We start from the raw sequence: 14,282 nt of genomic DNA, 5'->3' as shown, positions 1-14,282 counted from the left end.
TGCGTGTGTGTGTGTGTGTGTGTGATTTACCGGTAGGAGAATGATGGTGCTGTGTTCACCATGACAACGTCACACAGACACAGCTCATCAAAGTGTCATAAACGTCCAGCGGATACAGACCACCATTAATCATGACAGAGAGTAAAGAGGGCAAAATATAGAGAAAAGATGGGGGGAAATAAAGTCCAGATAATAAAAAAGAAGAAGAGGCAAAAGACAGGGAGACTAACAAGGGAAACACTCAGTTCTCGGTTTTACTTGTTTTCACATAATTATGTGTAAAAAGTGCTCTCTCTTCAGATGAGTGTAATTGTGGCTAGTGCAAGGGGAAGTATCATAGCAAATGCCACAGTCATTACAAAACCCACAAAACAATCACAACTGTTTGATCCACCTCCACTTCACCTTTCTGTTTCTTGCACTGCAGGTGTCTCTTGGTTGTGATGAGGTGTTGGTGAACGGGAAAGAGAAGAATGGGCATATCTCTCTTCAAGTGAACTTTACCTACCTCTATTTGACCAGCCAATTAGAGCTCACCGTTTGGGTGCCACGGTTACCGCTCCAGATTGACGTCTCTGATGCCGAACTCAGCCAAGTCAAAGGATGGAGGGTACCCATCATCACCAACAAGAGGTGTGTGTCTGAGACAGCGAAAAGCATGTGTGTGTGTGTGTGTGAGCTGACATGAGGAGAAGGGCACACTGTTTTTTTTAGCCACAGAGATCTAGAACCATCCCTCTCATTTTCATGGTATACGCTGTGCGTCTATGTGTGTATGTCTGTTTTATGGCAGAAAGTGTGCGTGTGTGTGAGCTGGCATATGAGGAGAAGGGCACAATGTTTGTTCAGCCACAGAGATCTATAACCATCCCTTTCATTTTCATGGTATACACTGTGTAAGTGGTGTGTGTGCGTGTTTGGATATATGTCTGTTTTTTTCACAGCTTAATTCTGCTTGTTGGCCTTCAGTCTGTCTGCTGGGCCCATTTTTCAATTTGGCCAATTTCTGTCTCTCTGCTTGTAACAACAAAACCACTGTTACCACCAGGAACCACACTCGCATACACACACACTCGCGCACACACACACACACACACACACACACACACACACACTCTCTCTCTCTCTCTCTCTCTCTCTCTCTCTCTCTCTCTCTCTTTCTTTTACACCCCACGCAATGCTTCCCACTAGGTGAACAGGAAATTTGAAGTAAACACAGTTTCAGAGAGAAAAATAAAATGGGGGAGAAAAGACAAGGCAAGGAAATCAAAACAAAAACAAACAGAAAAAGCAGACAACAAAATAAATTAAATTAAATAAAAAAGCAAAGGGGAAAAGAAAAGAAAAGAAAAGAACAAATTGGATAATTGCTGGAGATCAGACACTTTTCCTCGATTCTAATCAGATAGCCAGCTGCACTGAAATATACAAGCTTAGCTTTGCCAAAGATGTTTATAATTGCTTTCTTCTTGGCCCTCAGTGCAACATTTGGAGAAATAAGCAATGTGCTAAAAACGTGCTTTCTGTCAGCATTTGCTCAGTCTCATTTGGTTCCAAACCTGTATGACTTTCTCCTGTGGAGATGTTCACAGTGCTCTTTTCCACACAGTGAAAGCCACTGAAGTGAATGCTCCAAAGAAGATTTCATAAAAATAGCGGGATTTATTATGCAAGAGTGAAAATGAGATGTGAGAACGACAGCAGATTTTCATTAAATAATGATTTAAATTCCCTCACACAAAGCTGGCGTCTAGCGTACAGGCCATTTGGACTACTATTCTGGTACTTTTATGTTGTTTTTCTCCACATTTTTGGAGCTCGACAACTACTGTCCCAGTTCACTTTTATGGAACAGTTTTCATTTTCACAGTTTCATGTTAGAAAGAAAGCCATACGAGTTTGGAACAACATGAGGGTGAGTAAATGATGACAGAATTGTCATTTTTGACTGAACTGTCCCTTTAAGGAAACCATAAAGCACAAGATGGTATTGTTATTTTGACTTTGTATTTCATTATTCTTAGAATCGTTATTATCATTTATTTCATTATTTTTCTTAGAATCTCATTACTTGTATCTCATTATTTCAACTTAGAAAACAACCTCAAATCAACCCATTTGTGTTGTATTATTGAATATTGTGAAAATGCATAATGGCATTTCAGTATTTTTTTATAATCGTTCTGCCCTTGCGCTTAATGTCACCAGCCAAAATAATGGAAAAGATTCCAGTTATTAACAAAGAGCAGTTTCTGTTCTTTACACCATGACAATAACAATAACAATTATTACAATAATAATGTAATATAAATTGTAAATGTATCTACCAAAGAGTTACAAATAAAACAAAATTTCGGCTTATTTCTGCATTTCCGGCAGACTTATCTCCCCCCATTCACTGCATGGTTTCGTCCCGTCCTACGTAGCCTAGAGTCACTGAGTGAGATCAGATGGTAAACTGTCAAATTAGAGATGTCTTCGAGTTCGAGGGGGGGCAAAATGAACCGGACGATTTGGTCAGTCGCACTTTTAAACAAATTGTAGTTTTGCTATAGAAAATATACAAATTCATACTCTGATTACATAGAGCAGCAGCAGGAAGCGCGTGAGGTTGTCATGGCAACCAGATACACTGCACGCAAATTACGGCTGTGCTTCTATTTTGCCACACTAAACTTAGCAATAAACACATTGAAAATGATACACAATAAACATGTCTGTCAAAAGATCTCAAAGGAGGCTTTTATTAAGCAAATCAAGGAGTGAATTACTCATCCACTGTTTAAAAAAAAATACTTTAGCTGGGAGGGTCCACAGGCAGGGTCACTTATCTACAGTGTATGAAGCTAAAGGTTTTTGGGTTAAAGGTCACATATTTTACACATTTCTGTAGTTTTATTTTAGGTACATTTTTACATTTTTCTCAATACGTCAAAAGCAATAGCAAAAGTAATAGGTCAATATTATTAAATTGCAGACAAATATTTTGAATAGCTAGGCTGGCTTATACACTATATTGTCAAAAGTATTGGGACACCCCCTTTTAATGAACAGGTTTGACTACTTTAGTAATTTCCATGAGTACAAATCTTAATGTTTAAGCATATAATGATACTCTAGGGCAGGGCTATTCAATTGGCGGCCCGCCAATCATCTTCATCCGGCCCGAGGGAAGAAGACACGCAGGTCGCACATACGCCTTGAATTGTTTTTGCACTAATTAGTTTGTCCACAAGGTGACATCACTGGCCTGGGCCGTTGTTTTACAGCCAAAAAAGAAAAGCAAGAGACGCAACAACAACAACCTACCAAAGACCGCAACATCAATAGATGGCAGTGTTGACAAGTGCTTGTGTGAGGGGGTTATGAGATATCCACAACTCTAGTTTCAATGAGTATAAAGGCAGTGTTATCCGTCATAACTTCTGGCGAGAAATAGCGCAAACACTGGATGAAGATGATCATCAAATGGAGTACAGTTTGAAAGGCTGCGCGTTCTGCTGTATGCATGCGCTGAGCCGCTTCAGACAGCACGCTAGTAGCTCTTCAACGGACAAAAACGCGCAATTATGCCAAAACTATAAAATACAATTTATAGTTTATGTGAAGATTGTTTTAAGTTCACTTAAATTAAAAGTTATATTTTTCAGAGTCTACTAAATGTTAAAAAATATACTGTAATGTTGAATGGCTATAATTAATGCCTAAAATTGAGATGAAATGCAATTAATCGAGACATCAGTAGCAGTATTGGTATAAAAAAAACTGGCCTTTGTTAATAATAGGCTACTTAGTAAAGAGATGCCAATAAACATATTTAAAATATGGGTTGTTTCTACATTAATTTGGAGGTTCAATGTGAAATTATGACAATACTGTATATTAATATGCAATTAATCATGATTAATTACAGAAAAATGTGATTAATTAGTTCATTTTTTTCATCGACTGACAGACAGCACTAATGTTTTTTATAGATGTTGGTGTTGGTAATATTAGTTGATTTTACTGCTGAATATGCATTCAAATTTAATTTCTAATTTTATAGGCCCCCCAGAAAGAGATCGGGACGGCCCCCCTCAACCCTTGGCCCCCTTCAAATTTTCAATTCAATAATCCAGCCCTCAAATGAAACTAATTGAGTAGCCCTGCTCTAGGGAATTGTGTGCTTCTAATTTTATACCAATAGTTTGAACAGGACCCTTTTCTATTCTAACACGACAATGCCTCTGTGTATAAGGCAAGGTTAAAAAAAATAAATAAAAAAAAGATTGATTGATTCAGTCAGTGAATCAACCAAATGGTGTTTGGTGAAGAATTTTTGACTCAAGATCTGCATTTAAAGTTTTTAAAAAAATTTTAACCTTGCCTTATACACAGAGGCATTGTTGTGTTAGAATAGAGGAGGGTCCTGTTGAAACTGTTGCTATAAAATTAGAAGAACACAATTCCCTAGAATATCATTATATGCTTAAACATTAAAGGGGTCCTATTATGCCTTTTCACTTTTTCAACTTTAGTTAGTCTGTAGACTTGACTGTAGACTTCTGTATTCGGTAATGCGATATATCACGGTAATGAATATGCGCGATATATTGTTATCGTGGGCACTTCTAAATACCGTGAATAATTATATATTACAAATTATTCAGAATTTTGAATGCATTTTAAGAATACTTTTCCCATCAACTGGTCAAAATGCACAACACTGCTGTATGCTGCATGAATGACGTGTGCGCACTCTGATGTATTTGATTCTTTATTGTTCGGTCACACTTTACATTAGGGCTTCATTAGTTAACATTAGTTAACTAACTAACTAACTAACCGAAATTGCTAGCAGCACCCCTGCATACAACAGCTACTAAACATGTAGATTTCTTATCTTATCCGTGTTCTGTGTTGCCCAGGCCAACACGGGACAGTGAGGATGATGAGGAGGATGAGAGGAAGGGCAGAGGCTGTGCCTTGCAGTATCAGTACGCTCTGGTGCGTGTTCTCACACACTTCGTTGCCGAGCCAGTTGGCCCTGGTGGGGAGCTTGTGCACATGCTGGGTTCCGATTGGTCAGCTGACATCACAGAGATGGTCCTGGACTTCCTGAAAGTGGAAGATACAAGCATTGCCCGACTAATTGACGGAAGGGTGCTGGTGGGAAGAGACCCGGGCATCACCAATATACAGGTAAATATTTATCTATCTATCTATCTTGAGCTGGGTAGTATGTAATCTGGATTATGTAATCAGATTCCAAAAATTAAGTACTTGTAATTAGAGTATATTACATTTTTAAAAAGCTCATAATCAGATTACAGTTACATTTTCAGGGATTACATGATTACATATTTACACAATGTCAGGAAATCATTAATAATTTATTGATTCTCCTTAATTCTTTTTTCTATTTAAAATTTTCCTTTCTAAAAATCCTACCGTGTGTCATACCATTTAGCTTTGACTATATTCACAAATGTCATGTAAATAAATTTGCAATTAGACCATGTATGGAGCAAATAATTGCTAAAACACTGGTGATGTATGGCTGTGAAACACCTTTAATAATTGTTGATTCTGGAAGTCTGGACAAAAATATGTAAAACCTGAAGTCTTTAGGCATGTAATGTCATTTTCTATTTTCATGTTTATTAATGTTTCTTCATGTAAAGTATATCAATGTGGTAAATTTATGGTACGTTTAAAGTAATCTAAAAAGTAGTCATAATACATTACTAAAAATGAGTAACCTAGATTACGTTATTAACTACAGTTCTATCTATCTATCTATCTATCTATCTACAATATCTAGCTAGCTAGTTTTGCTTTTATACATCTTGTAGACACATTTTTTCCAAAGCATCTTACATTGCTTTCAAGATGTACATTTTATCAGTACAGTACAATATATGCATTCCCTGGGAATCAAATTCATTCCTAATTTATTCATAGCCAGTTTCTTTGACTGCATCTGTTTGGTGAGCAGCTCAGTTTTAAATGAAGTCGGCACACAGATAAAGACCGGTGACAAATAAAGAAAGAACCTGAGCGATAGTAACACCTCCCTTGTCAAACACACCAGAAATATTCACCCCTCATTGCGAAGATGTTATTGCATCTGAGTGATAACAAGCTTGTTTGTCTACAGGTGTTAAAATCTCAGTGGTGTTGAATGCTCATCCCAGAGTCAAGTGTTCTGTTGGAAACCCGTCGACTAAGAGGCCCTTGTGTGTTTATGTTCATTTCCTCCGCGTGTGTGGTTTTTCATGTCTGTCTGTCTCCATTTGCACTTGATCATTTTTCACATGTTGGTCCAAATTTGTGCTGGTTATATAAGACCTCGCATGTGGTTCTGAGTGTTTTTATTCTGTGTGGAATTCTCTTCAGTCCTTTTTTCATGTTGTTTCTCTCCCTGTCATTTAGGCTTCCGCCACCCCTTTGATTTCCTGCCATTTTAGTTTTTTTCCTTCTTTTCCTCCCCTCAGCTCGGGAATCCTCATGGTGTCACTCAACAGTTTGTGTCCACAGTAACAGAATATGGTGCTCGACGATGACATGTTGATTCTGAGAGCTCTTTGTACACCTGTCATACTGCCTGTCTGTCATAATAAAGCAATTGCAAAGCGTCAGTTTGTATCTCCTCGCCTTTTATAAGGATGGGAGATATTATATAATGGAAACAGGGACAGGAAACGGTTTTCAAATATTTATAGAAATTGTTTAAAATGAGTAAATTTCATAGATAGATAGATAGATAGATAGCATGACACATGCATTTATCTGAACAATGTGATGATTGGCTTTCGTATTTCCCAGGTGATATCCCCTTTTTCTGACTCTATTCTGGCTGAGAAGACCATCACAGTGGTGGATGATAAAGTGACCATCAGTGATCTGGGAGTTCAGCTGGTGGGCTCTTTGAGTCTCTCACTGCAGGCCAGTTCCACCAACAACAGAGCCTTCTAAATCAAACCCACTGCTAAGGACCTGTTGAACACAGCCAAACAGGTGAGAGCCATGAGAAATGGCCAACAGAATACTTCAGTTACTACTATACATCATGGAAAAAATCATATAGGCTGTAACATTCTAAAACTAGATGTTGAGGATGCTGTAGACATTGGGGCTACTGTAAATTGGCTGGAACTGTTCTGGAACTAGAGGTTTAGGCTGTAGTGAATTGTCTTGATAATTTCAGAAATAAAAGCTGACGCCACTGTGAATTGACAGCATAGCTCTAAAACATTCAGGCTGACACCAGAACCCTGCGCACTTTCAAGTTACAAATGGCTGCACCCAATCATTTGTTGAAAAAATAAAAAAAAATAAGGTGAATAGAACCAAAAATTTAGACTACCCTGAATTTGTCAAAACATTGTAGAACTTTGATGTTACTGCCCTAGTGAAAAATAAATATACTAAAATATATTTGAAATACATTTATTTCATGCTAAGTATATTACAAATACATTTACACATTTACGTACTAAATAAAAATACCCTGCAATTGTACTTTGAGTATACTATATTGGTATACTTCAAGTCTGCTAAATTGGAACAACAAATTTTGTGCTTAATGCACTTTAATTGTGCGGAAGAAGTGCTGAAGTCTAATTAAAAATATGCTGAAGTTTATTTGATTGTGCTAAAGTGGAACTATTGCAAGTATACTTTAGGTACACTTTAAAGGCCGATATTATTCAGAGATCATACAATTCTCATCAATAGTGACATTAACACATTTTAGGCTTAATATTAAGAAATGTGCATTGTGCAATAGTACTTCCAATAAAGTTTAATTAAACATTGTATATCAGTAAGTCTTGAGCGATATGGCAGTAAATATGTTAATAGATTTGAACTATACTTAATATGAAATAAATGTATTTTAAACATATGACCTTTTTACTAGGGTGTGAATTAGCTTCAGTGTTCGAGCACAAGAACTTGACTTTACTGAGACTTACTGGAACACTGCAGGACTAGAATATGCGGCTGGGAGTACAAACTAGAATTGCAGCCATGTCAATGACAATTGCCTAAAGTTTTTAGGCATCTAGTTGAGGCCGGTGTGTTAATTTAAAAGAGCACTGCAGTTTGAAAGCATTGGCTGCAAGGAAACCTACTGATGAACAAAAGCGTCCACATGCAAGAGCTTCACATCAGAAATAGGCACTAATATTGTGGCACATTAGAATACATTTTCATTCGCACTACCTGGTTGAGAGGCTTTTTTCAGAGTCTGTGGCTAAAGAGAGAGTGTGAGATATTAGAGACGAAATGTAAAGACTAAAATACTCGAAAAAGGAACAATCTTTCACATACTTTCCTGACCTTGCAACATTTTAAACCAGGCATTGTAAAGCACACCTATCAACCGTCCACAGTCTGCCCTGCCAACAGTACAGATACCACTGCGGAAATAATCCAGTATGCAAACACATTCTGCAAAATGTTCTGGCCTGTGTTTGCTCTATTAACCAATGGCCCCTCACTAGAGGCACCGGCGTTCATTTTGGCAGGCGTGATTATAACTGAGAAGTGAGTAGCTCTAATATGCTCCTTTCCCCTACAGTGCTGTTTGGAATCATCTGATTAAAGTATCTAAAATAGCGGCTCTGCTAAAAATCGGAATGCTTTCCCTGGCTTCTGCCAGCGTTTTCCCACGCACAGGGCCCAAGGTTAACTATGAGTGAATGAGAGTGGGTGGGAAAACACTGCAAGAGTCTCATTTGGAGTTGTTGGCAATTACGGATATTAAGAAAAACGCTTTTTGTCTCAATTGAAGAAGCTGCCAAAATCAAGGTGGCCACATATCTGGAGGCTGTTCTTGTACACTATTTTTGACACTATTGTTGATCTGCAGTTTGCGTTTTCACTCTCTTGAGCATTTGTGATTAACTCCATACATTCTACATCCTATATAATTATAATCCATATCCTATAATTACCTCTCTTTCCTAGCATAGTATTTAGTATTTCTTAAATTATATACGACTACATGTTTAGATAAACTAAAATTAATTTGTACAGTCTGCAAGTGCTGCTACAGATATTTTTGTGAGCTTCTTGAAAACTTGACACTTTAGTCTTAAAGGGACAGTTCACTCAAACATGAAAATGATGTCAACGTTTCCCTTTTTTAAATGTCATTCCAAACTGTAAAACTTTCTTCTGGAAATTTAGAAAAATATACATGCTTTTCTTTCCCATGCATTGAAAGCATACCAGGTTTGAGTGTTCTGCAAGCACGCTTTACAGGTTTAGAACAACATGGGTGAGCAAACCATGACAGAATTTTATTTTTTGAGTGAACTATCCCTTTAAAGCAACTATTTTCAGCTCCTTAATACTGTTGAATTGTGCTTCCCTGTAGTTAATGATGACTGAAATGGAAGAATTCCTTGTTTTAGCAGTAAAAGTTATATGAATTTGAGGCTGTACTGTACTAAAACAGCACCAGGATTTCTAGTTGGGCATTCACTCTCTCCTTGCAGTCACGTGAAAAGAAAGTTTATTGTTTTCAGCATGCCAACTTATTTGCCTCTTCCTTTATTTTTGAAGTATAAATGACTGAGTCTTTTTAAAGTAAATCTTAACTTTGGGGGGTGGGTTTCGTTTTAATTTTTCTGGACTCCTTTTTAATGGTTAAATTAAATTGTATTAATCAAAAAACATGCCTAATTAATTAAAATCATAAAACTTAAAAAATTTAACATAAATTTATCAAAAGTTTAACAAAAATTACATGTTTAGGGCCCTACTGTAACGGGGCTGACGAGACGTGAGACGTGTGTTATTGTTACCAAATTCTGTGTTTTAACATGTCTAATTATTTGAAAGCATAAAAACATGTTTAATTTATTCTTACAATAGCCTAATGATTTTTTCCTCAGAGATTCTGTGTTGTGTATTTACATTTTTTAAGGCATAAAACAGTCATTTAATTTATCTTTTAATTAATGAAAATTAAACAAATTTTATTTTTGGAAAATAAAGGGGATTTAATATTACAATTAAAACATTGAAGAAATATTGCATTTAACCCATCCAAAGTGCACACACACAGCAGTGAACACACACACACCGTGAACACACACCCGGAGCATTTATGTTCTCATTAGTGAGAACAACTCGAGCCGCCCCCCTAATATAATGGCAGGGGAAACACTGAGTATATATATGCAGTAGCTATAAAAATTTACAAATTTGAATCTTTCAAACTAATTTGGGTTTGTTGTTAAAAGGGAGACCAAAAAGAAAAATTTGGTCACCATTTGCTCAGCCTTATCTCGATCCAAAATTATAACACAAAATGAGAAATATGTAAAAAATTGTACTAGCCATTCTTTCCTGAGCTAATCATTGTTTGAGTCATATCTTTTAAATGCTTTGGTTTTAGTAAAAAAAAAAAAAACATTTTTTTTTTTAAATTTCTTTACAAATCAGATTTGGTTCTCAAATTAAGCTCACTGACTCACAGACTGACTGTGCGGAGGTTAACAGGAGGGAACTGGTCAAGCTTTTCTATGTAATTACAATGAATGGAAACTGAGGCTTCAAAAAGGATGCAAAAGTCATCATTAAAGCAGCTCGTATGACTCATGCACTATATATACGTTTGCTGGTCACTGATTATCTTCTCACCCCCTGTTAACCTGTGACTGGATCGTTGAGCCAAGAACCAGATTTTTAAACAAGTCATTCAGAGTGAGTGGTTATAAAAACGTGACTCAAAAGAATGATTCATTCAATGAAAAGCGAGCGGTCACGCATCTATTCTTAACCATCTCTCTGTTATATTACAGGAAGCCATTATCAGTGCATGGATTCAGTACAGCGATGGCTCTGTGACTCCTCTTGACATCTATGACCCTAAAGATTTCACTGTAACCATCACCTCACTGGATGAGAGCGTGGTCTCCACCTATCAGGATCAGTCCCAGCGCTGGCCTGTGGTAGTGGCAGAAGGTGAGGGGCAGGGAGCGCTACTGCGCGTGGAGATGATGATCTCAGAAACCTGCCAGAAATCCAAGAGAAAGAGCATTTTGGCGATGGGGATCGGAAGCGTACAGGTGAAGTTTGGACAGAATGACCTGGAGCAGAGGAGTGGAACTCAGGAGGAGAACAGTCTGGACAACAGCACAAATGAACAGAAACATAAGCTTCTAGAAGCGGATAAAACAAGTGGAGGAGATAGCTGGAAATACACGAACACCGCAGTGGAACGAGAAGAGTCGGTCCTAAAGAAGGTCAGCACGACCGCAAAGACTCCGCTAACCAGTCGTTCCGGGGGCAGCAAGCAGGGAGGGGGGCAAAACAACAACCCTGTGGACTATACCAGTTTCCCAGCACAGGTGGACCTACCTGGTGGGGCGGACAGCGACTTGACTCAGGCTCCGAGAGGTCTGTCAGACCTGGAAATTGGCATGTACGCCCTGCTTGGAGTCTTCTGCCTTGCTATCCTCGTCTTCCTCATCAACTGTGTCAGCTTTGCCTTCCGCTACCGCCACAAAGAGCTTCCTGTACTGGAGCAGGGCAACATGAACCATGCCCACGACTGGGTGTGGCTAGGTAACGAAGCGGACCTGATGGATCATCACGGCGACCACGGGCCACTGGCACACAACGATGAGTGCACTACCGCGATAGATCGCAACGAAGGATGCGAGGAGAGCAAGTACCTCCTCAACGGGAGCGGTATTCAGAAAAGTGGGTCATCACACGGACGTGGCATCCCCCATGTGCACTCTGATCCACGGTCCTGTTTGGGAAACGACCCCAGTGGAAAAGTCGAGCCCCTTAACAACTCTCCCAGCACTGCCAAGCGCAAAAGGGTCAAGTTTACTTCCTTTGCCACCGTACTACCAGACGAAGGCGGGCCGTACACCAACTCCATCCTTATCGGGAATGAAGATGACATCAAGTGGGTCTGTCAGGACATGGACCTGGGACAGTCAGCCGAGCTCAGGAGCTACATGGAGAGACTGCAAGACAATCTGTAGGAGCCAGGAAGAGAACGAAAGAAAGGGAAAGCGAGAGGGTGGACACACAAAAACTCACCAGAAATGCCTTTGCACTGTGGGGGGAATGCAGGGAGATGGGGAGGGAGGAATTATTAAAGAATCGAAAGTGGATGCAAGCAGGGAGCAGGAAGGAATAAAATCCTTTGGGAGTCTCGAGTTAAGTAGGAAATTCACAAAAAGGGGAAACGGGTGAAGAGAGACTGGCACGTTCGTACTGGCTCCGCCAAGCGGTCCAGGTGGCGCAGAGTGAGCAGCTGCCAATTGGCTAGCACAGGGACAGAACGCCAGTTACCGACATCCCAAATAAACAAGCCCAAACAAGAAAGGAAATAAACTTGACAGCTGTACAGAAAATCACAGTCCGTGGAAGTCGATAAACGGGCGTTGTTGTCGCTAATGTAACTTAGTGTTTTGATTTATTTTGATTCAAATTATTGGGACGTATACAACAGGTCATATTTTTTGAGATAATCCCAGGGTTTTTTTTTTTTTTAGATTCGTATGTAACTAGACCAAAACAGGCCCTCAAAGCACCTGGCCTGCCCTAGATCCAGGTGTGTGTTTGTTTTTTACCGCTCATTTTGTACTGTCTGTCCCTCCTGTGTGAAGTCCAAGAGAGCTGGGGTACAAGGACGTGTGGGATTCTCCCCGGCTGGAGTCTGTACCAGCTGTATCTGCACACCCACACTGTTTAAGGAGTCGAAAGACACCAAAACACAACAGTCCTCCCTCTCCATTTCTCCTCTGGGAGAAAAACACAAGACATCGATGATGAAAAGCAACATGAGAATAAAAAGTCTCCTCATGCACTGTTCATTTGATCAAGTGAATGTGGGGGAAAAAAAGGACTGAGGACTTATTTTGAGTCCCATCGGGGGTTGTTCATTTGCACAATAAGAATAATACAGAAAGTGCATAGAGCGGCCCTCAGCTGATCTGAGACCGGCCAGTCTGACTGTCCTTACAGCAACTGACAGATGCGATAATGAACATGGGACGGACTGTGTAGAAATACAAACCCACAAAATTGAGTTGTGTTTGTTATAAAACCATATGATTGCTGTGATAGAAAAATATACAAGAGTAGATATGGTCTATTAATCTCCAGTACGGTAAATGTATGAATGTTTCTCTTTTTATTGAGGCGAAATGTACATCGTTTACCCCCTTTTTACATGGCCGGAGCACCTGCCCATGGTTTTTACATGTCCTATAGGTTTTAAAGCAACTTTCTATTTCTGCCTCACTAACCCCAGTGTTTACCCGGCTCCTTGAATCCTTGTTGTTTATATTACTGAAGAGTTGTGGGGAAGGACAGATGTGGAAACCTTCTCTTTGAAAGCTCAGGTGAAAATACACTCACAGATGAACAGTGGTAGAATTCAAATGTAGGTTGTAAGAATGCAATATTTATTTGTAAGTGTAATATGAGATAGGATATAAATAAAATGATTCAAAATTTCTTGTGGACACTGCAAGAAGGCTGTTGCCTACATTTTCACAATCGACACACAGAGTCATGAGGCCGTTTGGGTGTATCATATTTTATGTTCAAATCTGATTTCCCCCTAAGGAACAAAAAATATAGGCTTTAATATGTTAAGACGTCATGGGTTCTGTCAGAACATCAGATTCCCCATTTACACAGGGTTCGGACTTTTCCTTTGATATATTATTTCTGTTTGTTTCAAAGGTGTTTGATTTAGTTAAATCTGCTTTTTAAAATATTTATTTTTGCCGTTTTAGTTAAAGCTACATTAGAAGTAGGGTAGAGCAGATTTAATTGTAATTGGAAAGTATTTATATAAATGGGGAAATGTATTTTTTAACCATTTTCCAATTACATTTTTACCTTTTTAAAATATTTTTTTTAGAGTACAATTATTCCATGTAGCATCTCAGTTGCTAAAAAATATGTATTCATTTTTAATTTATAAAAAAATAATTAATATTAATATTAATTTATTAAAAACCAATTCATTATTTCGTTTTTATATTAGGTTTTGTCAGCTATTTTGTTATCAGTTATATGAAATGCGAGAACAGACTTTTAACTTTAATATTTTACCTTTTAACTTTATGCGTGTCTGTTAATAAAACTGTCCATTATTATTATTATTATTATTGTGAATTTATTATTACATTTAAACCTGCTCTCTCCTACTGAAATTATGATTTGTCATAAGCAACGTATGAATGCATTAATTTGACTGAAATGCTTAAAGATACACTGAAACTGAAATGTTTAAAGATTTTGACAGT

General features: G+C 38.3%; 1 protein-coding gene across 1 annotated transcript in view; it reads left to right on the top strand.

Annotated features, from left to right (window-relative positions):
- Positions 1-13,794, top strand: part of LOC107684990 (transmembrane protein 132C-like) — a 239,349-nt gene extending 225,555 nt beyond the window's left edge. The window contains 4 exon segments of the mRNA XM_016481397.1: positions 428-633; positions 4,911-5,184; positions 6,811-7,002; positions 10,803-13,794. Coding sequence (XP_016336883.1) covers positions 428-633; positions 4,911-5,184; positions 6,811-7,002; positions 10,803-11,999 — 1,869 coding nt within the window. The 3' untranslated portion in view covers positions 12,000-13,794.
- The last annotated feature ends 488 nt before the right edge of the window (positions 13,795-14,282 follow it).

The sequence above is a fragment of the Sinocyclocheilus anshuiensis genome, unplaced genomic scaffold, assembly GCF_001515605.1.
Source record: "Sinocyclocheilus anshuiensis isolate Anshui unplaced genomic scaffold, SAMN03320099.WGS_v1.1 scaffold605, whole genome shotgun sequence".
NCBI classification, from domain to species: Eukaryota; Metazoa; Chordata; class Actinopteri; order Cypriniformes; family Cyprinidae; genus Sinocyclocheilus; species Sinocyclocheilus anshuiensis.
The sequence above is the reverse complement of the archived record's forward strand: the minus strand, read 5'-3'. Positions and strand labels throughout refer to the sequence as shown.